This window comes from Phyllostomus discolor, chromosome 3 (assembly GCF_004126475.2).
Source record: "Phyllostomus discolor isolate MPI-MPIP mPhyDis1 chromosome 3, mPhyDis1.pri.v3, whole genome shotgun sequence".
Taxonomy (NCBI): Eukaryota; Metazoa; Chordata; class Mammalia; order Chiroptera; family Phyllostomidae; genus Phyllostomus; species Phyllostomus discolor.
Genome location: NC_040905.2, coordinates 6178078 through 6204954, shown reverse-complemented (window position 1 = coordinate 6204954; position 26877 = coordinate 6178078). Strand labels below are relative to the sequence as shown.

Sequence of the window (26877 nt, the reverse complement as noted above, 5' to 3'; positions counted from 1 at the left end):
CTGCGGGGCTCAGGTGTGGATTCACACACGCAGGTCCTGTGGTCCAGTGCCCATCGGCCCACCGCCTCTGCAAACACAGTGGCTCTTGAGGCGATGTTAGGTGAGGCACCACGATGGTGGGTCGGACACCCTCTGCCATAGCTCGACTGCGTTGGAGAACAGCCGTGGGCAGGAAGGGCGAACTATGTCCTGAATAGATTCCAGTCCGGTAAGGACACATCGCTGCCGTGCCCATCGGCATTTACGACTGTGGATCTGACCATGCCCAGCTCGGGAGAAGACAGCCCCAGTGCTGGGTCCCTTAGTATCCCAGAATCAGGTGCCCAGTAGCACGCCAGGAGTCTGGGCTGTTGTGAGAAAGCATGGCCTCCCGCTGGGACCCTCCAGGGCGGAGCTGCAACCCCCTCCTGGAGCTGCCTGAGACCCCACACAGTGGTCTTCACTGCCACGCGTGTGGCCGGAGTTGCAGCACAGTTTCCACTGAAGCCTGAAACCAGATCTTTGTGTGTGTTGGGGGGGGGGGGGCCCACGTGGCACTGGCAGCCCTGATGAGTGGGATGGAGGAATACACTGAGCACAGCGAGTGTGCTCGCAGAACCCAGAGAGGCCTGCAAACGCCGTGCCTCTGTGCCAGGGCCAGGGGTGCAGCGAAGGGCTTGACCTTCACTGCAGAGCAAACACGCAGGTCGGCCCTCTCAGGTTCTCACCGGCATGGCAGGCCCCCGATTCCTCTGGCCGTCTATGATGCGTCCTCTGGCTCTCATAGACCTTCCTGGAGCATCTGGCGTGCTTGCCACTTTCTGAGGCTAAGTCTGCCTGACATCGTGGGCAAGCACGACATTCTGCAGGACGGCAAGGTGACCAGGGTCCTTTCTGACTATATTGACATAGCTATATTGACGTAGCACAGATTTACCATCACCTAGGGACACCTGCTGTCCGGCCCAGAGAAGCGTGACCTGCTCTGGATCCTCCCTTCCCTGGTATCCGTCTCAGGTTAGACTTTTGTCCACAGTCCTCGAAAATTCTGGGTATATATGTTGCATGTACTTGTGGCAGCAAAGACCTGCCCCATGCCCCACCTTCCACCAGATCTGTAAACTAACTGACATCCAGGACTATGATTCTCTCACTGTGACAGGCCACACCAGGCTTCTGCTCACCAGCCTGCCTCTCTTCTTTCATTTTTTTTTTTTGGTCACGCAAGTCAAGGAGCCCCCCCAGCCAGCTATCACCCAGAACTCCGCAACCACAAACCCCTGCAGGTCAAGTCAAGATGCTCTGATGTCCCCTCCAGCCTTACCACCTGCTATATCATGCCCACCCCAACCCCCGACATTTAAGTGGTAACACTCAGCCTCGGCCTCCCTGCTCGCAAGCACGTCCAACCGGTGCCCCGGCAGGTGTCCTACTGCAGCCCCCGGGGGGCCACCCCCCAAGTCCCCACAGGTGCTGCGTGTTCTCGTTGCCTCAGGGGAGGGAGCGGCCGCCCAGGGAACACAGGTGGCTCTTCAGTCTCACGTAATGACTCCATCCTAACATTCATGCCCCCTGGAACTTTCTGTCCCCTCTGGCCTGAAGGCCACGTCATGGCCGTGCGACTGTGCCCGCCTCATTCACTGTGAGCCAGACGCACCTCCGAGCTCCGCAGCCGTCCCGTAGAGTGTGAGGACCCGTCCGTGCGTCCTTCACGCCACGTCCCGGGAGAATGCTGCTGTGATGGTAAGCCGTCCTTTATCCTGCCTTACGTTCTTCCCTCGGCCTCCCCACCCCAGGCCCGTCACCCTCGGGACCGCTCACCCACATTGCTCCTCGGGTGCTGGGAACACGCACCAGCCGGGGTCTGCGGTCCTGTCAGGGTCTAAGCGGTGTCCTCCCAAGCCCCGGTGGTACTTCCCTGCTTGGGCTGTGCTGGGACCTCACCCGGCTCTCCATGTGGAGAAGGACAAAGGCTTTGGCAGAGGATCTTGAGGAGGCCAAGCATCGTCTTGCTTACCTGCCTCCCTCGAGGTCTCGGCAGGGTCTTCAGGCAAGGAAGACCCACAGGAGGGGGACGCTGGCTTTCAACATCTGCAGGCCCATCCCCCCTCTTGCCTCAAAGGCCTTGGTGCTTTCACAGCAGGCCTCGAGTTGATAGTTAGCTGACTTAAGCTCATTCCTTAGGTTTTTTTTTCCCCAGGCTCCCAAAGCAGTTAATAAGAGCTGGCCAAGCCCTGGCTGGTGTGGGTCTGTGGATTGAGTGCCAGCCTGCGCACTGAAAGGCCACAGGTTTGATTCCCGGTCAGGGCGCATGCCTGGGCTGTGGGCCAGGTCCCCGGGTGGGGGTGTGCCAGAGGCAACTAATCAATGTGTCTCTCGTACATCAATGTTTCTCTTTCTCTCTTTATCCCTCCCTTCCCCTCTCTAAAAAGAAAATCTTTTTTTAAAGATTTCATTTATTTATTTTTAGAGAGGAAAGAGAGGAAGAGAGAGAGAGAGAGAGAAAGAGAGAGACATCAATGTGCGGTTGCTGGGGGCCGTGGCCTGCAACCCAGGCATGTGCCCTGACTGGGAATCGAACCTGTGACACTTTGGTTTGCAGCCCGCGCTCAATCGACTGAGCTACGCCAGCCAGGGCTAAAAAGAAAATCTTTTAAAAAATTACTACAGGTATAGTTCTTCCTTAGCGTAGAGAGATCAGTTCATAAAAAAACAAAAACAAAAACTGGCTGAGCCCAGGCGTTCTCACCACCTGCACCGTCCAAGCACTGCGGGCACACACATGATCTGATGTTCATCTCCCACCCGCGTCCGTCGGTGAGCCTGGGCGGTCACCGTGCCGCTCCTGCACGCCGGCGGCTGTCAGCGCCCTGCCGCCAACAGTGCCTCCTTAGTGTTCTATGGATGTCACGGTGCTTTAGTGGCGTAGAACAACACGGTTATTATCTTGCCGCTCTGCGAGGTGGAAGCCGGTCCTGGGCCCCCTGTGCTGAACTCAGGGTGGTGTGAGGTCCGGGTTCCTTGCTGGGGGCTCTAGGGAGAGCCCGTCTCCTGGCCTTTTCCTGCTTCTAGACTCGTGTCTCACATTCCTTGGCCCGAGGTTCCCTTCCCCCACCCTCGAAGCCAGTCATGTGCATCTCTCTGGCCACCCCGCCCTGGCCACCGCTGACCGCAGCCCAGAAGGGTTCCCTGCTTTTGAGGACCATGTGATGAGGTTGGCTTGTCCAGACCATCTAGGAAAGTCACCTGTCTCAAGGTCCTTGACCTTAATCACACCTGCCTCCGCCATGCAGGGTAACATTCTCAGGCTCCGGAGATGGTCACCTTTGGGGGTGGGGCCACCATTCTGCCAACTGCAGACAGCTATGGGATGTGGGGCCACGACTGATGAGTAAGCCAGCCCTGACCTCCTAGCTTGGGGGGTCTGCTTTGACTGTTCTGGGTATCAGCTGTTTTAGCCTGAATTGTCCAAAACAGCAGAGCCCGAGACGAAAGCTTGCAGGCAAATCATTTTCTTGGGAAATGACTGCAAGATTCAGGACCCACCGGCATAAAACAGAAAAGACGAACACTAACATAAACAAGCATCGCTGAATGGCCATAGGAAACTGGTCATTGGTTCTGCAGCATCTTCTGAATGCCTCTCAGAACTGGCTGCCCAAGGGACGAACGGGAAAGGCATCTACCCCTAGCAAGCGTCCGCCGCTGGTCGAGGGCGGACCCGTGGGGACTTAACCCCTCTGCACTCCCGGGATGTGAACGTGTGAGTACCAGGTGAGTTCTGGGGCGGGGGGGGGGGGGGGTGGTCCCACACCACGGTGAGGCCGAAGTGAATGGTGTGTGCAGGAGCCCAAAGGGAGGGGGCGTTACATTCTCTGAGGTCCTGCTTGAGACTGCAGGGCACAGGGGGTCTGAAGCGGGGCCCCAGGTTTCTGAAGCGTGGACCGAAGGTGCTAAGGCTGGAGTGCACTGGGTGTGTTTGAGAAGGCAGGAGGGGCGTGGCACTGGCAGGCACGGGTCCCGCAGCGTGCATCTGAATGCGGAATTGGGCGCCTAGGGTGCCAAGCGCTTACTGCGGTGTACGGCCAGCCAGGTGGCCAGCCAGGCAGCCAGCCGGCAGGGTGGAAGCCACTCTTGAGCCGGACCCCACAGGCAACAAGATCTTGTGAAGGTGGGTTTGAGCTTTTGCAAAACTCACTCAAGAACCTTCAATTGTTATTTTTTACTGTTGGTGCCTGCACAATGATGGAATAGGACACAGAGTTCCTTGGTTTTTACTTGTAAACGTTTAAAATGCAAATGCGTGTCTTACTATTACCAGTGAGAGCTCTGGTGATACAGGCCGTTCCAGAGGGCTGGCTTTCAACACATCTCCAGGGTCAAATTACCGCCTTTACGGTATTTGGGGGCAGGGAGGGTAGATCACGGGTCATCTGCTTTCTCCCACCACCAATTAGGGGGAAACCAAGAGGAACCTGTGACTGGATGAAGAGCAGTCGCTAGGAATTTTACTCTATTCATTCACCTTAGTGTCAAGATTACCTAGCCCCAAGTCACGGTCCCTGCTGTGTTGGTCTCCACTTCAGTTTCTCAGGACATTGCAAACTGCAGACGAGAGGTGAAGCGCTTGAGCCAAGTCGCAGGAGGACCAAAAGCAGTTGTTCGCTCCTGTTAGCATCACCCGGCACTCATCTTCGCCTTGTTCGTTGGTGTTCACAGAAACAAAACCCCGGGAGGTGGGAAAACGGTTCCGCCGAGAAGGGCAAGGACTGTCCAAGCCATATTAGTCAGGGTTCTAAAGTTTGTGGAAGTGACCTTGGAGAACACTGGCCTTTTTCTGAATGCCCCCAAGGGACGGCGGACTGACCCAGGAAACGAGAGAAATCATGACTAGGCATTGAACCTGGACATGATGTGATAAACATGAGCCAATCGGTTTTGGAAAATTAGGTTTAGTGCCTAACTTGTACGATCCTGAGAGTCAACAGAACCCTTGGAGAGTGTGTCGTCCGGTAGGACCCGTGCACCCGTTCTCTGCAAAGCCCCTGGGGGCACTGGGGACACGTAAGCCTGTGGCCCCTGCGCTGGAGGCCCGGCCGACAGCAGGCAGTTCTGTGCGGGCTTTTAAGTTGCTTTTAGTCTTCAGAGGCCAACTTGTGGTCTTAGGTTGTTTCTAGGAAAACGAAGTAACTCTCTCCATAGAAATGCACGGCTCACTTCACACATGCTTATTGCCCAGTTGGGAACCCACTTTGTCTGAAGTGTAACAGTAGTAAGTCACCAGGATGACGGGAAGTTCCAGAAGGCAGGACCCGAGTCCGGGATGGCTGTGTGTGTGACTTCCGTTGAGTGCCTTGCTTATGTCGTGTTTTCGAATGTTTGCTGACAAGTGAATGGGTTGGTGAATGAATAAGCTGAAATGGCATGAATGCCCATATTTAAAAATAGAGTATTAGCTGATTTATTGCCTAAATGTTAGTTCAGGAGAAAAAAAAGACTCGAATGACTGAAATGGTTCTTTAAAACTTTATTCAGAGTTATTCACCTCACTGTTAATAAGGTGTCCAGTTAATTCTCTGTGCCAGTGTTACTAGGACTGCCCACTGTTGGCAATAGACTTTGAGAAAATCCATTTTCTGACACCCAAAGGTTAAATTGCTTTTCAAAACATACCAAAGTCCCAATACTTGCAAAAGTATTGCATGCACCATTTTCCCATCAATCTTTAAATCTGAATTTCCATTATTAATCTGTACCAGTGGACGTTAAAATGAAATCATTTTAACAAATTATGGCTGTACAAATCAAGATACCACTAGTTAATATTAAACAAGAGTATTTTACAAACACTACATTACATATTACCTTGCAATGTGAAACATTACATTTCATATTTGTGTAAGTTTGAGATAACCGAGACTTCACAGAATTTAACAGCAAATGAAGTTTAAAAAATTTAATTCTGTACATTAGTTCCAACGATCTCTATTTTACAATCTATAAGGCTCGTGTCCTAGGTCAGCACCAGAAATATCTACAAACTGTCTAACCAGTCTCACTCACACCACGTGATAGTGTTTTTAAGGTGAACGTCTTGAGAAAACCTTGATAGATCCTACTTCCAGGTCTGGAAGCAGAACACTCGTTTTGGCTGATCAAAGTATGTAAAAATATGGGTTTTACCTTTGCATTTTCATTAAACAGAATTTTTTTTAAAAGGAAAAAAATACACCTTGAATTTGGGTCGTCAGTCTTTTCAGTTGAGTTTGTTAACACGGAAGCATCAGAAGTAACCTAACGATGCCTTGCCCCACCCTTCCTTTTTAAAAATTGTAAAAGGCAGCCAGAAAAATGGTTTATTTATTCTTCGAAATAAGGTACAAAGGATGGCAGGAGCAACCGTCCTCGGGCCCCAGCTCCAGCAGCACCTCAGTGCTGCCCGGCCTCACCCAGCACGCGGCGACTCCGGAGGGACCCAGCGCCCCGTGCCGTCGCAGCAGGCGCCTGCTCGGCGCCTGCGTCCCTGCGCAGAGGCCCGGCGGTCCCTGGGGCCTGGGTCTGAAGCCGCATTCCCGCTTCCGGAGCCGGAGTCACCGGCCCAACTCTTCTCTCCAGGGCGTACAAAGTCCAGAAAAGGGACATCTGCTTCCCAACGGGGTTTGTGTATATCACACGTAAAAGCACATTCCTAAACTAGAAACTTCCTTCAAAAGTCACAGGTGCTTTCAGTAATCTTGTTTGTTCAAAGTATAAAATTCTTCCACGTTCAGACAAATTAAAATTGAAGACGGGTTCCTCTCTTCTGCCAGAAGCACACGACTCATCGAACCACATCTGAAACGAAGCCTCATGCACACGAGCGGCCGGGGGCGGGGCAGGGACTTTCACGGAGCCCTTCGCGACGGCGGCACGGTGCGGCGGCACGGTGCGGCGGCACGGAGCAGCGGCCAGACCCCACCAGGGAGCACGCGGCACCCCGAGCAGAGACCTCCCCGAGAGCTCGGTGGCTTCCCGGGCTCCGTGTCAGTCACACAAAATGTTAAGCAACATGTAATCATTTAATATCGCCCCAGACACCCCGTTCCCAACCGTTCCCACACACCCACCCACCCCCGAGCCCCACTGGCGTCCCCCCCACACAGGAGTCCTCAGTGCTCCCCGTTGCTGATGACAGCCGCTTCGGGGTCCGCCGCGGTTCCCGGGAGTCTCGGCACTTTCTTCGCAGGACTTGGAATGTGCTGAAATCAAAGGGAAAACGTTGTCTCAAGGTTTGTTTGTTTGTTTTGTTTTTTGAGCCACAGTGCTAATGAAAGTTTCAATAGAAGAACAGAGAGCGTAACTTTGGATAGGTGTGAGCTAAATATATACACTACGTGACTGTTCACAGTGGGAACTAAGTACCCATTCTTCACCTTGTGGAGAATTCAGCACACAACCATCCCCACGGCGAGACACAGAGGAAGGCCCAGGTCCACCTGACACAGTGCCCGACACGTCACACTTTACATTCACGACCCAGACGCCAGAAGCCTGGCCTGCCGCCCGATTTGTGTGACAGCAGACGACCGCACCCACCAAACCGGGGATGCACAGACAAACTGGGAAACCTCAGGATGGCCAAGTGCTCAGGTTGGTGCTGGCTGCGATCCTGGTCAAGTCATTCGACAACCTGCAGCCTGCTCTCTAGAATGGGCATGATATCATGGCCCTCACCGTAACTTCCATAAGGACTAACTTAGAAAATACAAGTAAAGGACTAGCGTAAGGAGGAATGCAAAGCACGGCCCTCGCTGTCATCACCTGACAGTCAGTTGTGAGGGCCAGCCGGACCACGGCCCGCAAGAGCAGTGGGCAGAGGCCCCACACCCTGCCCTGGAGACTTCTCACACCGAGACGTCCCGCAGACAGCCTCTCTCTGTCCGTCTTCCTTTACATCCCGGCATTAGTGAAACCTGGTATTTTCAGAACGCTGACGGTTCAAGGGCGGGACTTTATAAAGCTGGAGACTGGCACAGCTGGCACCCAACCCTAGAGCCTTGCTCCGACTTCCTCTGCTTCCCGCACACGGATGCAGACTCCGTCCGGCGGGGTCCGAGTGTTGCTGTGGGTGCAGTGAGCAAACGCACCTGGACTACCGAGTCCTGTGCAGAACAAGGGACGGCACGGCCGCTCTCTGGGCGAGAGAGCGCCCTGGCCCCTGCCTGGGCAGGCTGTTCCTGCTTTCTTCAGAGGAGGTTCTCACTCATTGTGCTCAGGTTTGCTTTAGGTGATTACTTTTTAGGGATAACAAAGGAAAGGATGTTACCGACTACTTCTTACAGATTAACAACGAAAAAATGTTGCACATGGAGGGGAACATAAGAGTGATTGGTCTGGTTACACTCCATCCTTGGGAGGTTTTGCACAGACTTTAGAAGTTACTTTAAAGATACGCAGTAAGCATTTGCTGTTTAACTCAGGGTGAGGGAGTTTCAGCCAGAGCCGGCCTCAGAGCAGCCCGGGCACCATGCAGGCCTGGTTCCCCACGGGAGAGCCGACCCGTGGGCCTGGCTCCTGTGTGCTGGCCGGTGCCTGCAGACTTTCCAGTAGGGCTGGGCTACATTCGCCATTGCCAGGCAGGCCGGTTCCCTGTGGGACATCACTCTAAATCTGACACTCATAACTGAGGTCCTTAAATCTCAGTCCGGGCCCCAAGGCCAGGGACCTAGGGGTGGAAAACTTGACCCCACCAAAGCCCCAGAGCAGACCCAACGGGCCCGGCTCACCTCGGCCGCCGTGCTGGAGCGCACAAGCCCCACCCCTTCGTCCGACGTGTTGGCGCTGGGACAGGGGCGCCGGGCATACGTTCTCCTGTGCTTTTCATCCACCCTGACCAGGTACCACGTTCCTTCAAAGAGTGAGTCCACTGAACTCTGGGGAATATAGTTGGCTAAAGGAGAGGCAGAGGGTGTGACAAATTAGTTATAACACACAACTATCTGGTAACCGACTATAGAAGGTGCATATTTTCCTGTACTTTTCATCAACATCGAATGAGGACTGAATACAGCCTAGGTCCGTGGGTATCCTTATCTTATACGTGACACGTTGTCACAGCCTTGCAGTAGGCTTTTGGGCATACATTCATGTACACTGAGTTTAATGTAACATTTTTACCCAGGTGATGAGTGTCCTCTCGGAGCTTCATGCTTTCGGCAAAGGCCACTGGTGTCACACAGGTTCTTGAGTCAAGCCTTGATTTAAGGTCACACAAACTTGCCGTTATTTTATCAAGAGCAGACCCTAAAATAGTAAATAATTCCAATGTTAAAAGACTAAAAATTGCATGCCCAAAAACCTAAACAAAATGTTGCCAAATGGGGAAAAAATCTCCTCCTGTTTGTCAGAAGTGCTGCTGGCTATGGTTTAGTAAACAGATGGTGTCCCTGGCAGCTTCCCGCGGCCTCTGACGCCGTCTGTCTGGTGGCAGCGGGTTAGGAAGCAGCGGGCAGGTGGGGTTTGAAACTACAGATAACCTCTGTACATTTTTTTAAAGACTTTATTTATTTATTTTTAGAGAAAAGAGAAGGGAAGGAGACAGAGAGGGAGAAAAACATCAGTGTGTGGTTGCCTCTCATGTGCCCCCCTGGGGACCTGGTCCACAACCCAGGCATGTGCCCTGGCTGGGAATCGAACTGGTGGCACTTTGGTTCGCAGGCTGCGCTCAATCCACTGAGCCACGCCAGCCGGGGCTGTGTACAGTTTTCAAAGCCACCCAAGTCCACCATCACTTTTTCTCTACGTTTTTGCTCCTACCAGCTCAGGAAAGGCACACAAGTTTCCTTAAATATGGCCAAGACCACAAAGCTATAAAAACTAGGTAACTTAGATAAGAGCAAACAAAAAGAAATGATTCACTCATGTGATCAGACTCAATCATTAAATGCTCAAAAGCTGCCTGCGTTAAGTAGATACCCTTCCTGTTTCCCTGACTATGTGAGTAAAACATGAGATGAAAGGAAGTCTTTAAACTGGTATTTGTTTCTGCCTAGGAAGGAGGGAAGGAAGGAAAGAAGACACTGTCACTCGGACACAGTCCTGCCCTTTCCCCAGGTACGGCAGATATGTAGATGAGAAGTCACAGCTGGGCGGTGCTGAAAGAGAGAGTGGGGGAAGGGCGCGTGCTGCCGATCTGCGGGGCCGACGCCAGTGCCCGCCGGGGAGCTGGCTGCATCCACGTTACCACAGTAGGTGCCCAGAACACATTCTTGGTGAGGGCCTCGGCGTTTACCTGGTGTGGCATCTTGCGTGACTCTCAGGGAGTACAGGGTGGCCGCCAGGCCGGAACCGTAGGAGAACACGCCGATCCTCTCTCCCGCCAGCTGCTGGGGCGAGTACCTGTGCCGGGGAGAACGATCAGGACAGGGACCGGCCCCGCCCGGCAACGTGCAGGAAGCTACAGGTGGGAACAAGAGTTCGCCCTGCAGCCCCGGGGACCTGACCTAACGCTTTGCCCTCACAGCAGGCGGACGGAAGCTAGCCTTTTCCTCTCTTGGAGAAGGATGGGACTTGTGAGAGTTCTTTCACGGTAACGAAAGTGACTTTGCCAACCAGGGACTGACGGTTCGGATGTGGGTCAGGAATGATGAAACCACAAGACCAGTGGCCAGAAAGGCCCGCGGGACAGTCAGTGCTCGGGAATAACCACAGCCTCACCCCGTAGACCCTTTCAAGTCAGTGGGCGACCGGCTGGAGAGCCCGGAAGTGACCTGTGGTCCTGTGGCCTGGCGCCGAACTTGGCCTCAGAACGCCAGCAGCCCCCACGTGCGGGGCGGGCGGGCGGGGGGGGGAGGGAGCTGAACCGGTACTCACTGTGCCAGAACAGAGGCGAGGGAGCCGTACACCGACGGCGTGTACATGTTCCCGTTCTGATTCGACACGAGCAAAGATGCCTTTGTTTTCTGGTGAAAGAGTTCAGAACTGGCCTTCATGAACGCCTTCTCCACTTCTCTGTCAAAGTAGGTATCTTCTAATTTAACGTCCCTGAAAAGTGTGTCACAGGCGGTGTTAGTGAGTGTCCAAAGACACCCTCTTTACAGCATCAGATCGTGTGCCCAGCTAACACTCCGGCCTGCAGGCGGGCATCACTCTGTTTTTCATGGCTCCGTGTTAAAGGCCAAGTGGCAGCACACTAACTGCTACGGAAGACACAGCAGTTGTAGACAGACGATCCTTTCCTCACATTGTTTTTATAATCAGGTTAAGACAACTTGATGGTAGTGGGTCGATGAACCCACTAGCGCACTGTTGCCACCAAACAAAATACACTGCTTGAAGCCCACAGTGTCTACTCAGCTGGAAGAGTTACTGTGCTACAGGAGCCGGGTCTGCGAGCGGAGCAGAGTCTCAGCAGACGGAGAGGGGCACAGGCCAGGAGAGACAGTGGGAGCCCGGCAGGCGCGGCACGCCAGGGAGCCCTCCGAGCGGAAGGCTGGGGGGGGGGGGGGGGCGACACAGGGGCAGACTCTGACTGTGGCAGGGCGCAGGGTGGCTCTGGGGCGCCCGGGCCGCAGAGGCTGTTTAAATGTGGGCACTCGCAGGGAGCGTGATTGCGGTGACAGCGGGGCGAGAACAGGAGGGAGTCAGAAAGCCTGAGTGGAAACGCCCACAGAACTCCTGCGGGTCAGAGCCGCCGCCCCTCCGGGACTCAGTCTCTTCACTGATGACACAAACAGGTCAGACGGGGTCACTCCCAAGGTCCTTCTGACTCTCAAACTTTCAGGACTATACAAACCAGAGTTTAACAGATACAAAAGAAGGAAAAAAGGTCATAACCTCTTACCCGAAGGCCTCCAGGCCACTATAGACACTGTTTTTGTCCCGGTTCTGGTCACTCAGGAAGTCGTTCAGCATCATCCGAGCCAGAGACTTCTGAACCAGCTTACAGTAGGGGGAGTGGAAGATCATAAAGCCGAAGTCATTCAGGGTGAACGCTTTATCAATTCCCTCTGGAAAAGAAATCCAAAGATGTTAAGAAACTCATATAAGCCACCAACTTTTGAGTTTTTCTTTTTGAACAGGGCTAGGATGTTTTTATATCTTTAAATCGCAACCAAAAATACACTGATACACTGTACAGTGAAAAATCCCTGTGGTTTAAAATGTGATCAACAAGACAGCCAGAGGAAGGACAGAGAGTACTGCTTTGCAAAGGTAAGAGTCACAAGCTGTTAAGTGGATTATGTAATCAATTTAGTGAGTCAGGGCCAGTGTTTTTATTTTTTATCTTAAAAAATTAGAGGGTTTTTCTTTTCAATGTAACAGAGTAGAAAGTACACCGCACAATTTGCAGCATGGATAAGTAATTTAATGACATTTTTATTTGAGTTAGCACGCACAGCTGATAGTGTATTTTTTACTCTGGGTCCTAATAAAGTTATAAAAAATCATGCCCTGGCTGGATGGCTCAGTTGTTTGGAGTGTCATCTCATACACCAAAAGGCTGCGGGTTCAGTCCTCGGTTGGGGCTCATGCAGGAGGCAACCTATTGATGTTTCTCTCTTTCCCTCCCTCCTTCTCTCTAAAACCAATAAGCATATCCTCAAGTGACACATGATGTTACATATAAAATATGTGACATTTTACATACTGCAAGGATGCTTCTTATCCAGAGCCATGAGGTTTCTGAATATCGGTTTTCAATCCCCTCCCACACCCTCTGTACAGCAAAGGTGGACAATGGGAAAAGCACTGTGTGCATGACACTGTGCTTCAACAGCACTGACTCAAACACTGTCCTTCTCTGTACCTCAGAACTTTCTTAGCTGAGCCAGTTTCATTCTGGAAAAGATATGTCATATCCCGAAGAACTAAGCAACTACATCTATTTTTCAGTCCAGTCAAAATACATCAACAAATTGTAGGCAGTCTTTACTTGGCCAGAGAGCAGTGCTTGAACCCTTGAAGCTGTGTGCTGTGTTCTACTGAAGTTCTGACTGTCGGAATGTTGTTTCGTAGACAACACGCCATGATGCAACTGTCTCGACGTCTGTAATCAAATTACACTGTGCAGTGCGCCACTCTTTGGAGTGGCCATCAAAGACACAGACTCCTTGTTATTTAACCAAGTGTCCTAAAGCATGTGCCTAATATTATATTACGCCTATTCTAAAAAGCTCTGTGGCAGATTTTTGAAAACTATTAAAAAATATATACCACTGACGGGGCACGGGGGGAGTGATGAACTTTCTCGGGGTTAAAGATGACGGCATTATAAAAGCAAACATGGGGACTTCCAGTCAAGATGGAGGTTTGAGTACACATGCTTCGCCTCCCTGAGCAGCCGTAAAGAGAATTACAACTAGATCTCAAAACAAGTAACGCCCAGAACTGTCAGAAAATCAAGCTGTATGGGCAGTCTGACAACCAAAGATTTAAAGCCACATTCACCCAGAAGGTTGGAGGGGCGGAGCCACAGAGGTGGGAGGAGTGGCTCGGGAGACATACTGTGTGGTGCAGAGAGGCGGCAGTGGAACAGATGATCCCGCATTCAGATGCGGTGGCTAAAAACCAGAAGGGATGGCTTGGGAGCGAGCGATCCCAGCCCTGGGCTAGGCTGAACAGCCCAGGGTTCTAGCACTGGGAGGATAAATCCCCGTAACTCCTGGCTGTAAAAACCAGTGGGGGTTGGGACCGTGGAGGAAACTGCCAGATTTTCAGGACACTCGGCTTAAAGGGCCTGCATGGTCTTGGAAAGGTACCGAACCCACCCACTCTGGATTCAACACCACGGCCACAGCCCGATGGGCGCCAGCCAGTTGCATATGAAAAGTGGGAAAAGTGACGGGAAATGGAGCAAAGGCCGGACAAACCCCCAGAAGCCAGGCAGCAGCACTGTCCCCTCTCTAAGCCACTCCCCCCAGAGGAAGAAATAAAGGACACCGACGAAGGACGCCCACTGAAGGCACCCAGCAATTCGTCCTCCCCAGAGCCCAGGCCAAGGAAAAGCACAACCCACCTTTCTGCCACCGGGCACGGATCTTTTTGCGGTAGACGGAGTAGCAGCGGTCCAGGGCACTGAGGTAGCACTGGATGGAGAGCCTGCCGTCTACCACGGGGTATTCCGAAAGCATGTCTGGCTTGTAGAAGTCATAGGCGTGTTGCATGTGTGTCCCACGCAGTCCTAGCAGAACCAAAAGGGCAGGTGTCCATGGGTTTCTGTTTCTGGGTGTTGTAGGTTAGGAGGCATTATCGGGGGCCTTCCTTAACCAGTCACCTCTGGCCACTGGCAGCATAAAAACCACAAGGTGGAGCCGACAGGCAATGGAAAAGAAACAACCGTGTCCATAACCGGCCTACGACTCCTTGGACGTGCATGTCCGTGTGAGCTTCATAATCTGACTGGGAGACCACAGTTGCTTTACTGGACTGAGAACAAACTTGCCAGTGACGAGGTGAGCACGCGTAAGTGACTCCTTTCGGTGACTACTCACGCCCACTTCCCTTCTCTGCGGACTGGGGATGACGTCACCGGCCTCCTGTAACTGCTAGGGACACTGCACCTGATGATGCACATGAAGTGCTTAGCAGGCAGTGCCTGCACTGAATCCGCAGTCAGCACTAGCTTCTATCAGCATATTATACTAAAACAAAACAAAACGAAACAAAACCAAAACCCACTTTCCCAAACACTCACCTCGCTCAAAAATCAAAGGCGCGTTTGGCCCGATGAGCAGAGCAACGGCCCCGACCCCGCCTGTGGGCCTGGCGTTCCCTGTGGCGTACACAGCTATGTCCCCTGCGACCACCAGGGCGTACCGTCCTGAAAAACAGCGTCAGCACAAGAGAAGGTGACCCACGCAGTAAATACTACATGTGGAGACTGAAGAGTTACATCTTCCCCAGAATACGCTTTCCAGCTTGGGTAAAGAAAGAAAATGTTTGGCTGAATTTTGACAAGATAATGACTGTACATGACAAAGACAACCAATTCGTAATTCAGGAGAGCTGAAAGTCATGGCTATCCTCCTGCGTGCATGCCAACAAGCCCAAGTGGTGACGTGTGCACACGGCAACGACGCGAAGGTCGCCGGGGCCCGCCCGTCTCCCAGGAGTGTTTCGGGGGAGCAGAGACGTACCATCCCAGGAGCTGGACTCAATCCAGTTCACGGCGTTGAAGATGGCGGCCGTGCCGCCGTAGCAGGCGTTCGTGGTGTCTATCCCTTCTATGTCCGTGTTCCCAGACTCCTCGAAGAGCTGCATCAGGTTCGTCTTCACGGACTTGGACTTGTCGATGATCGTCTCTGTGCCCACTTCCAGCCGCCCGATGCAGTCGTAGGAGAGGTTATTTCTCTCCATCAGATTCTGAACCACAGTCATGCAGAGCGAGTTGATGTCTTCTCTGTCTGTGCAGAAGCCCATCTTGGCCTGGCCCAAGCCAATGGTGTACTTCCCAGCATCTACGCCATCGTACTTCTCCAACTCGGCTTGATCGACATACTGAGAAGGAAAATAGATCTCCAGGGCAACGATCCCCACATCTTTTGGCCAGCAGGCTTCTGTATTCAGAGGAAGTGACCCAGGCATGGTGAAAGAGCTTTAGAAAGAAAAATAGGGAAACATTGTTTTGTTATAAATTGTCAAGTTCAAACTTGAGAAACTGCCATTAAGAGTTCGACTACCACCTAAAATATTAGTTTACTTCCTAAGTATAGTATGTTTTCTCAAGGCAGTCAAATTCAAGTACGGGGAAGTAGCCACTAATGCAAGAACTAAGTACCATTATTTAAAATTATCATCTTTCAGAAAGGCTTGCCCTTTACTCAAAACTAGACAGGTTTATAGATTTATAATTTGATTATTAGAAGTAAAGGAAGCTCAAGTAAGATTGTGCCATGTTGTAAAGAACTGTAAGATGAAATACGATGGCAATTTAGTAATACAGCACACAAACCGGAAGTACCTGATGTATTTCTGGCCACCCAAAGTTTAAATAAGTCAGTCAGTCCTTCATTACAGATCCATTGGTTATTCACAGCTACTGACTTTACAGGACTTTACAAATTGTTAGATCAAACAATACTGTATTCTCTATTAACCTAAACAACCCAGCAAGTAGAAAAGCCACACCGTAGAAGTCTACCAATCTATACACAGACTGATACGTGATCCTATCCTATCCTTCCAAAGAAACCCCCTACCCAGAAACCCAAATGACTGCAATTTTATGCAAAGACAAGTCCCAAGTCCCAGAGCCTATCACAGGGTCAAATGTCATTATTCTATACTTTTTACAGCTAGTGTATAGGTAATAAATGATCATAAAACCACAAGGTATCACTTAGCTTCTAAACTAGGGAAAAGATCTGATTAAATTTGAAAAGTGGTAATTCACACATTATTAGCATGGCAACTAATTCTGGGATAACGCTTCTTAAAACCATCCCTTCTCTTTTTAAAGGGGCACCACAAGGTTGGACACACTGTCAATACTTACAGTTGTGTCTTAGATACACTTATTAACAGTAAAAAAAAAAAAAGTGCTAGCCACTCAAGACCATTGCTGGGTGCTTATGGGCAAGCCACATAAACTATCAGAGCCTCGATTTCTTCAGAGGCTGTACTAACTAGGAGAACAGAAACTATTCTACACACTTCAAACAGAGGGACTTGAACACAGGGAAATGGTCACAGGCTCGCAGGCCAAGCCACGGGAGCAAAGGGCAGTGGTCATTCAGATGTCTCGAGCCCCCGTTCTTCCTAGAGCTGCCGGAGCCACGAGCACCAGCCCTTCTGCCACCAAGGTGGACCCAGAGACCCAGGCCAGCCTGCTGCCACCCACGAGGACACGGGGGCCCTCCTTCCTCCTCCCGATCTTGCTGGAGCACTGCCACCAGGGGTCTCGCAGAGCCCAGACGGCCCAGGGGCGGAGAACTGTAGGTGTCAGGCTTTGAGGAGTGGCACGGTCCTTGTTTTCAGAGAGAAAATCCTTTCCATATCTAACCTCTGCAACTCAATCTCCTTTTTAGGTGTCCCATCGTAGGATGCTGTTGCTTAAGTGGCAGACTGTCAGCTCCCCTGTGACACAAAGGTCCTGGCTTACGAGCGTTACCCGGGTCACACTGCCTCGCTAACCTTCCACAGCATTTGCCAACGCACCACTAATCTGACCCCGAGAATGGACAGTCAGTTTCTGCATCTGTGTTATTTGTCCTCTGCCGCTCTGCAAACTCTGGAACGGTCTTAGGTAAAACGAAATTACAGACTGCTGCCTCGCTGAGTGAGCTGCTGAAATCCTGAGAGAACACCGCAAGTAGAAAGGATGTCCTTAAACCATGATGTCTACCTTTAGCCCGTAAGTCATTAAATTATGTGTACATTAAAACCTAAAACATAATCACCTCAAGTATAATCACATAATCTAAGTCAAAGGCCTTAAGGAGTATCTGTTGAATCTTCCTTCTAAATACTAGAAGCGTATTCACTTTTTTTTCACCCAAGCAATGAAAACACATTCCCTGCCAAGGATCAGGGTGAGTGCCAGAGCAGAGGGCCCTGCCCTCTCACCCAGCCCCAGTCCCGTGGGACAGTGGGACACAGCAGCGAGACACAACACGGCCAGTCACGTTCTGGCTGGAGAACTACGTGGCCGCCCGGGGACGGTGGCAAGAAAGGCTGCCTGGTTCCTGCTGCCGACCTGAGTCTTAGGAATGAGGCAGCACGATCGGCCGAGCGCTGCAGAAGCCGAGGGTGGTGGGAGATCTTCGGCAAGGCGGACAGCACGCACAAAGGCACGCTCCCTCCAAGGGACCGTGAAACGTGTCACTAATTTGTTGACGTGAAGCGTGCGGCCCAGTGAGGAGCTCAGTGAGCAGGTCTACCTGGTGACTGCCCAGGTCACAAAGGCGCTGGCCTGCTGACATGGGGGCGCCAGCGTGACCGCGAAGACACTGAGCAGCCGTCAGAGAACTGAGAGCAGGAATAACACGGTCCTATTTAGTGTTCACATGAGTGTCTGTCCAGTTCCAGAATCAAGTCCGTGGAGAACAAACAACACACTTTTAAATTTAAAACCCAGAAGATACCAGACTGTACAGCACATGGTAAATGTGAGAATCTTTTTCACGGAGTTTTTGCTTCAGTTACGCGCACACATGTCAAGCGTGCTCCTCACTGAGGGCCCTGCTTTCCAGGGGCAGGCGCTGTGCAGGAAACGGACTTGAGGGGGACGCTGAGGCAGCAGTCCAGGCGAGACGCTGGTCATGAACTAGATACAGAGCATGACCTGCAGGGCCTAAGGGGTGAGGAAGAAACACCTTCCAAAAACATGGAAGCAGCAACAAACGGGCAGAACTGTGACTGAGCAGACGTCAGGAAGAGGAATGTCCGGGGTGACGCCCAGCATGCAGCCTCTGCTGCTCCGGCCCGGGAGGCCCCCTGTTGGACACTCGGGGTGACCAGAGAGAGAGGGGCAAGTCTCCACCTCGCTCTACCTTCCTCCTCGCCCATGCCCATGCCAACACGTCAACTTATAATCGAAACTTCGCCACACCGAAGTTGAAATGAGGAGATAAAGGACTATGTAATAGGTCACCGGGCAGACTCTGAGTTTAGAGAAAAACAAAAATAAGATTAAGTCTTCTGCACAGTCCACAGGAAAGAGCTCTACAACCAGTGTTTAAAAAAAAAAAAATCGATCCTGGGTTTTAGCACCAAGTAAATCAATGACCAGTCCATTCACTTAGGAGAGGAACCCCTCCTACCAGCTGCCTTCTAGGTCACCAGGGCGGAGGCAGGAGGATGAACTACCGACCTTCCCAGCCTGTCCCACAAGGCTCCCCTCTGGGTTCTTTTCAACTTTCTAGTCTGTGCTAAACACGATGGAGACAGTGTAACCTCCCCTGCCCGGCCCAGCGGCTTGCAGGGCTTTTGGAAATAAAATGGATGGGGACATATCACCTTCTGAAGGTATAAACCACTTTGTAACAAGCCATTAATGTCAGGCTTTTATTCCAGAATTAATCTGTATGTACCTTAACCTATGGTCATTGACTAGCTCTGATTAATTCTTGTATTATGGCACTTACAAAATAAGCTGTTATTCTTAAACTGTTTCATTTGGAAAACAAATGTAGCTAAACTAAAACAGCCTACACACATCAGGTTGAATAAGGACCTGGTCTTGGTATGGAAAACATTTTTTACATTGTCTAACTCAGTCAATATTGTTCATTCTCTTGGCTAAGTTTTCATTATACTCTTGGTAAAAAGCCATCTAATGTGAAATATTTAGATTTTGATTAAAATTAAGGAAGAGTAAGGTTAAGAAGGGAAAGAGGAAAAATACAGGGAAGTAATTAGCTTCCATGGCATTTAAAACAACAGAAAGTTTATGTTTCTGATCTGTAATGTTTATCTTTAACTGTCCTATTAAGTGTATGTTCTTACGTTGTCTTCTTAAATATTCTGTGAAGAAGGCCACTTACAAATTAGAAAAAGAAAGGGAAAAAAAAAGCCTAGCTAAAGATCTGAGATGTTCGAGTTATGGTATCTCCCCTTAGCCCATAAGTCATCGAATTATGTGCATATTAAAACCTCAAAAATAAGCACCTTAAGTATAATCACATAATCTCAGAGAATGGGGTATTTCTGATTAATTCACTATTCTGTATCACAAAAAAACTTTAAATAGAATAGTTTTAAAATCTGACAGTTTAGCAAATTATCTGCATGTCTTTTTAATCTTTTGCTGGTAAAAAGGTACTTTGTTATTTTTCAGAGCATTGTACTCATAATAATAAAGAAAAAGTCTAAGCAGGATAATGGGGATTCTGTTTTTATAATAAAACACGTAAATTTGTTTAAAGAGGAGGGTAAAGGTACACTTTTACCACAATTCTGCAAACCTTTCAAAGCTACCTTCCAACAAGAACACACCAATAAAAGACTCACGTCTGTTCTAACGTGAAGGCCCACCCCTCCCGGCAGACAAAGGGAGCTCCAGGTCTGATTTCCTGGGAGGACACAGTAGGGGCCAAGAGGATGCACTGAGAACTTAAAATCTGTGCCTGAGGGAGAACTGGGACAGACAGGGAGATCAGCCTAGAACGCAGCCCCCGCCCAGCCCCGCAGCCGGGGAAGGGAGGGACTTCAGCATTCACCCCTGGGCGGGTGACTGCTGCCAGCCTCCTCCGTGAGTTCTCCGCCTGCACTCCACTGAGCTTTCCAAAACGCACCCCTGACTGTTGTCAAGATGCTACTGAGACTTTGTCAAGTTTCTCTGTTACTTAGGGTCAGCCTCTCTGCACTAGACAAAAAGCTTCCAGAGAGCAGGAACTGTGTCTTATTCATCCTCGCGTCTGCGGTACCTACCCCAGCATTTGGCTTATGGCAGAAGCTGAATGTTGAATGAATGAATCTCTCCTAGCCTTCTCAAGTCGGTAATAATCGTGGGAAATTATAATACTGAAGTATGCACACACACACAAAAGCAGAATCATAAGTGAGTAATCAGATTATTGCTTCAAGCACTGACAATCACTGCCCAATCTCACACAACGGTGAAACTCCATCCGTAGCCCAGCTACGCACCGTTGAGCGTGTAACCTAAAAGGCGCTACGGGCATCCGTGCTTCCCAGTGCTCTTCCTGAGTACAGGATGTGTGTGGTTCTAGTTGATTATCTTGTGAGTGAGCTCTAACTTGCAAATCAGTGCTAGGTTTCAACCATTCGCCAGGGAAGCACAATCAGCTGGGCTCCGGAAGCACGACTGCGTCCCTCCCGGTGCCACCCGGGACAGGCGGGGCTGAGGAGTGGCTGTTTGCCCTGGGGGGGGGGGGGGAAACTCCCCCTTCCGTTCAGGGGAACACCCCTTACCTGTGTGAGGGACAATGAACTTCAGTCTCCAGGTCTGTCAGTGTGTCCTCCTTCAGGCACTAGAAATTTCAAATGAGAACTCTGTTTAAAGTCATAAACAAATAGTGGCTCGAATTCAAAGTGAGTTAAAATAAACATTTCCTGGTCCAATTACATTATGTACCACAGAATTTGACTTTGCTTAGAACAACACAGTACTTAAAGCTTACAAATGAAACTCCCCCCCCCTTATTTTATTAGCTCTTACAGGGGTAGGTTCAATCCTGATAGCGAACTGACAGAAGTTCATGGTCAGGCTTTCAAGCAAGTACAATGCTGGGAGAGTTGTAGTCTTCTTTACTAAATTTGGGTTTTCAAGAATTGGGAGAAAGGGCCCTGGCTGGTGAGGCTCAGTGGACAGAGTGCCGGCCTGCAAACCAAAGGGTCACTGGATCGATTCCCAGTCAGGGCACATGCCTGGGCTGCGGGCCAGGTCCCAGTGGGGGGCATGAGAGGTAACCACGTATTGATGTATCTCTCCCTCTCTTTCTCTTCCCGTTCCCCTCTGTCAAAAAATAAACAAATCAAACTCTTTTAAAAAAAGAGAGAGAAAGGAATGTAGGTAAGGTGTACTGGGCTAGCAAATTTCCAGAGTAAAGAGACTTTACACATTCAAGAGCTTGCTCAGCACTTAGGAGTTTGTGGCTTTAACAATAATTTGTGCCTCACCGAGCCTCAATTCCCCCATCTGTAAAATGGAGCTAATACCTGCCGTCCCCAGCTCACCGTGAGGGACTGTTGAGAAGACAAAATATGCAAATAATGCTTCGTAACAGAAAGGACCAATACAAAATTTCCTGTATTGAGAGGCAGAAACATCAATTTGTTGTCCCACTTATTTATGCATTCATCAGCTGATTCTTGTCTATGTGCCCCGATCGGGACTGAACTCGCAACCTTGGGGTACCCGGACAACACTCTAACTGAGCTACCCAGCCAAGGCCAAACGGACCAACACATTGCCTGTTATCCTAGTCCTCAGCGTTCTTCAAACAAAATGCCTGTCTTCCTAACAAGATGTAATTATCTCCACTTATTTGCTCTTATGCTCCTAGTTTTCAACTCAACCACCGTCACCCTCTACAACCTTTTAGAGTGACTTCCGCCTTACTGCTCGTATTCAAGACAAGCATTTGCTAGATCAAGAGAAGAAACATCAAGCTTTATCAATGTTTAAATTATGTGGTGACCCGCAGCATTTCCTGCAGCCCACCTGTTGCGTAGGATTGTTACCTGAGACAACAGTTCCGATGTTAGCTGGCAGTCTCCTTTGTGCTAATTACTGGCCAGGTTGGCACCGGCCCAGAGACGACAATGAGATGCTGTTTAGTTAAAGCTTTACTTCCTTTACATCATCACGTGATTTAAGAGCTCTTTACAGACTCAGTGCCTTTTAATTCATTGTTTACCCTCGCCTCCCAAAATACATAAATCCTGAGTTTTACAGGAAAAAATAAGACTACATTCCAAAAAGCCCTCTTTGATTAAAGCATTAAATACATACTTTGAAAAAAACACTACTTTTTGATCTTTATTATCTCAAGTGACGCTTTCATAATGTGCAAATTCAGCAGACCATGGAGAGCAGTTCTCACTGGTGGGGAAAAACACCCTTCCCTTTGCACGCTGAGACTGTTTCAGCAACAGCAGTGTTTCCTCTCGAAGCCATGTATGTACACGCACTGACACTATTTATGCCAAGGGAGTTTCCTCCAACCGCCAAGTCACCCTCTTCCACGATTGATTATTTTAACTGAGGAAGGAGTGCATTTGAGATTTTGCCCCCCACCCCCAAGTACATCATCAGTTTGGCTAAAATAAACTCTTATAAAAATTCAAAAAGTAATAAATACATACATTGGGCAAGAAGGTTGGGGGAGGGGGAGGAGGGGAAAGGGAAGAGAGGAGAGAGAAAGGGAGGGGGAGGGGGGAGAGAGGGGGATGGGGAGAGCAGGCACCGGGGCAAAGGGAGACGGGGAAATCCAAGTCCCAGAGGGCGGCTGTGCTCCTCAGGCTGCAGGGGAACGGGGCCTGGAGAACAAGTGCAGGCGGCACTGCCACTCCACTGGGTGGGTGGGTGGGGGGGAGCCCATCGGAAAGGGGTGAGGCTCCCCATCCTCTTCCGCCCGGGCTACAGGAGCTCTCTGCTGACTGACTACAACAGCACTGCCAAGTCTCCCGCACGCCAGCTTGTTTCCCCGAGGAAGGCGTTCTCAGAGCACGTGCCAGAGTGGGGCAGCGCAGGTCAGGACGAAGTTAAAGAATGACGAGCCACTGGGCAGGTTGCTACAGCGCGAGTGCGGAGATTCCTGAGAGGCAATGAGTCTGGCAAAGGTGAAAACTGAAGAATGTCGGGACTGCCCAGGGACAGCCAGGTTCCTGCTCTGCAGCTTTCTGCTGGGGCCCAGTGGGTGCTCTACGCTCCTGCTCCTCCTCCTCCTCCGGCTCCCCTTTAGCCCAGACTCAGGCAGGTAGGCGGAGAAATTCACCCAGCACACATCTTGGTACAAGGTAACCTATAGGCAGTTTTACCCGGTGATCTTTTTCACCATTACAGGAGAGAAATCCAGGGCACTGAGGAATAAGCTGCCTTCCCACCGTAGGAGTAGGAGGCAAAAACACTGTTAAGAAAGCCTTGCCAACACTGTACACGCTGCTAGTCTAGTTCTCCAAGCACAAAACATGGATTTCCCTGCCTATCCCTCCCCCCCCACCCAGTTACTGCTCTGCTTATCAGAGATTCTGTTCATATTTCAAGACCCTCTTGTAAGCTACCTCTTCCAGGGAGATCTCCTAGTTTTCTAATCAGGGCCATGCACCCTAGAGCAGGCTCGTCATTCACACCTAAGTCTTTATATTCTGCTCTGGAAAAAAACAAACAAACAAACTATGGGCGACCTTCTTATCCACACTGGGTTCCTAGACTCCTGTTGCGGGAGGGACTGTATCTCGATTCTTTGAAAGCCCTTTGAGACCCTGGAATAAAGGGCACTCAACAGCCATTTTTTAAGTGGCCGAATGTGGAGTTACAACAACTAGGGGACAAATCCTGTAGATGCAAGTCCTTGCGGCAGCCCTCACTAGCACGTTCTTTTTGCTATCATTTTTATGATAGGCTGCAGCACCGGTGTCCAGAAAACTGCCTTTCTACTGTTGTTGTTCAAAGCAAATAATAGGTTTCAACTGCTCCCAGGCCCTAACCTGAAAAATGTAAGGAGCTGAAACAGAATCAGAAGAGACCATCTGTGGGTCTTACAACCATTCCCACACGCACACACCCCCAACCACAAACCCTACAAAAACAAAGACTGGGAGTTTGAGAGATTAGCTTCTCCCCCACTGCTCTGACTACACTCAGTCGGTCGGTAGAAGACAGCAAGTGAGCATCGTCACGTGCCAGGCATCAGGATGAATAGATGGTTAAGAATTGAGTCCTACCATGCTTCCTTTAGGCTGGGTAATATTTTCCCAATTTTTTTTACCCTATACCACCTTCTCGAGAAACAAAAATACCACACCCTTCTATAATTGTTTTTTGCAACCCAACATAAAATTATAAGACTTTATGCTCATACCTAAATGAAATTAAATAGGGATTCTGAAATGTAGCCCAACAGGCTCCTCCACCCACAACCAACCCCATCTCCCCACATTCCGTTCCACTGGATTATGATTTTAAATCATTCTAGGCTACCCAGGAAACACATTATATCAATATCGGGGTTTTGCATTTCCTATGGGAAAAGCTATCTAAACTCTTGATTAGAAGTTCTCAAAATCGATCCCTGTTAAGAGAAACGGGATGCGAAAGCACTTTGGAGGAATACTTAAGTGGACAGGATCAAAAACAAGATCCGGAATTAGCCTAACAGATGACGTGGCCTTCCATGGCTTCGAATGTAACATCTGTGTAACTCCCCCCATTGGAAACACCTTCTGAGAACTGGAGTTACGGACTACAGCAGAATCAGACTGAACTAGAATTGCAAATCGGTCAAACTTACACACTTAAAAGAGAAACCTACAAAGGACAGACACAAAGAAGAGGATGTCTTACTCCCCTCCCATAAGCCATGCTATTCCTGCTCCTCTTATCCATACAAAAATAAGTGAATTGTTTTTTAAAGTTTCGATCAAAGAAAGAACACAAGCTTCTTAGATGTCTCAACCTACAAGGAAACATTTGGCACAGACACTTGGTAAGGACCTTCCGTCTGCCTTCTAACACAATCTGTGCAATGGAAGTCCACACTCTATCTCAGAAGGGAAAATCTGTTAAGTACATGAGCTCTTCCACTTGTCATAATCTGGTCATTTTCCCTGTGATCCTTTTTCCTGATTCATCCCTGAAACAGAGCAAACGTTACTCGGCAGCAGCAGAGCACACCACACGGCTGCAGCGCTGGGCGAGAGCATCGGCAGGGAAGGGCCGCAGCAGCGGTGAGCACCCAAAGGAGCCCGTGAAGCCCCAAGACCAAGGCCACAGGGCAAGCCCGACAAGCAGGGGCCACCCCTCATTACCTGTGGTCCAATCCCTCCTGTACCGTGGCTCTGAGCAACCCTCTCTCGACCGCTGGTTGAGGCAGGACATACGGGTTTTTTTTTGGTTTTTTGTTTTGTTTTGTTTTTTGGGTTTGTTTTTTTTTTTTTTCAGAGACTCCATGAACCTGGTTTTGAAATGTCCTTGTGTGTGAAGGCTCGTGGGGGCCCGCCTGCTCACTAAGGCATCCTAGCAGGTCAGGCTAGTCCTGGAGCTGTTAGCAGGAGGGAGGTGCAGGATTTCAGAACGCCGCGAAACCTTTTCCTTTTTACCAAGGCACAAAAAATCCGGAGGCGGGAAGGTGGGGGAGGCAGGCATCTGTGCTATCCGAGGCGAGCACCGTCGGAGCAGTGAGGACCACGAGGGCTCGGCCAGGCTGGGTCGCCGCCGTTGGGATGCTCCCTGGCACCGGGAAGTCGGGCTGCCCACCTTCCTTCCCACCTCCCTTCCCCTCCGTCGGCGCCGCCAGGAAGACACACCCCCGGACACCTACCACCTGAGCGCGGTCTTCCCCATCCTTCGGCGTCCACCTTTATTTACCCCGGCCTCCGGAACGCCCCGGCGGCCCAGCTCCGTTCTCGCCGCTCCTGATGCCCCCCCCCCCGCCCCATCCCCCGCGGTGGTCAGGACCCCTGCCCGCGCTGGCACCGCCAGCTCCGGGCTCACTGGAACACTAGAACCGTAACCTTCAACGCCCTTTCGCCTTCTCCCCTCCGCAGCTCGCCAGCCCGCACCAGGGTCCCGGCCTCTCCTCCCCCCAGGTCCCGCGGTGGGGGCGGGGGGAGCCCCGCACGAACCAGACTCTCGGCGGGCCGCCCCCGGGGCCGGGTCTCCCTCCGTCCTGAGCCGCACCGATCCCGAGCTCCTTCGGGCCTAGTCAAGGGCGCCTCCTCCACCCGGCCCTCAGCCCGCCCGCGGCCCCTCAGCAGCCCAGCGCCGGCCCCGCTCGCGGGCCACTCACCCGAAGGTGTCCGGGTGGCGGCAGAGAAGAAGACGGGAGCCACGAAGGCGCAGGGTGCGGTGCCGGCCCTCGCCACCCGCTTTATAGCCGTCCAGCCTCCCGACTCCGGCACCGCCGGGAGGCGGTGGAAGGCGGGGCGGAGGCTCGAGCAGCCAATCGTGGCCGGCAAACTAGGCCGGCAGTGCCCGCCCCGCAGCCCGGCTTCTTCCAATCAGAAGGAAGATGGAGGCGGGAGCTCGCTAAATCTTTCCCTCGTGGATGGGAGGGCGGGAGGAGGGGCGGAGTCCAAGTCTGAGGGCAGAGGAAGTGGGGTGAGAGAGTGACGTGAAGTGGCCCGAGAACCGGCCTGCCAATGACAGAGCGGCGCGAGACGGCCAGAGCCAACGGGCGCGGACTGAGAGGTTCTCCGTCCAATGGGGGCCGAGCGAGAGGAGACGGGGGCCAATGGGGCCGGCGCGTCCCACCGCTGGGGAGAGATGGTCAAGTGTGCCAGGCAAGTTGGTCC

At 51.1% G+C, this 26877-nt stretch overlaps 1 protein-coding gene across 1 annotated transcript; it reads right to left on the bottom strand.

Moving 5' to 3' along the window:
- Positions 1–5493: 5493 nt before the first annotated feature.
- On the bottom strand, positions 5494–26632 carry HMGCS1 (3-hydroxy-3-methylglutaryl-CoA synthase 1). The gene is made up of 11 exons (XM_028515512.1): positions 26373–26632; positions 20833–20891; positions 15096–15553; positions 14654–14779; positions 13976–14140; positions 11801–11966; positions 10831–11001; positions 10250–10356; positions 9136–9261; positions 8745–8908; positions 5494–7217 (listed from the first exon to the last, which is right to left on the bottom strand). The coding sequence occupies exons 3-11, from the start codon at positions 15541–15543 to the stop codon at positions 7128–7130; spliced, it is 1563 nt and encodes a 520-aa protein (XP_028371313.1). The 5' UTR covers positions 15544–15553; positions 20833–20891; positions 26373–26632; the 3' UTR covers positions 5494–7127.
- Between the last annotated feature and the right edge of the window lie 245 nt (positions 26633–26877).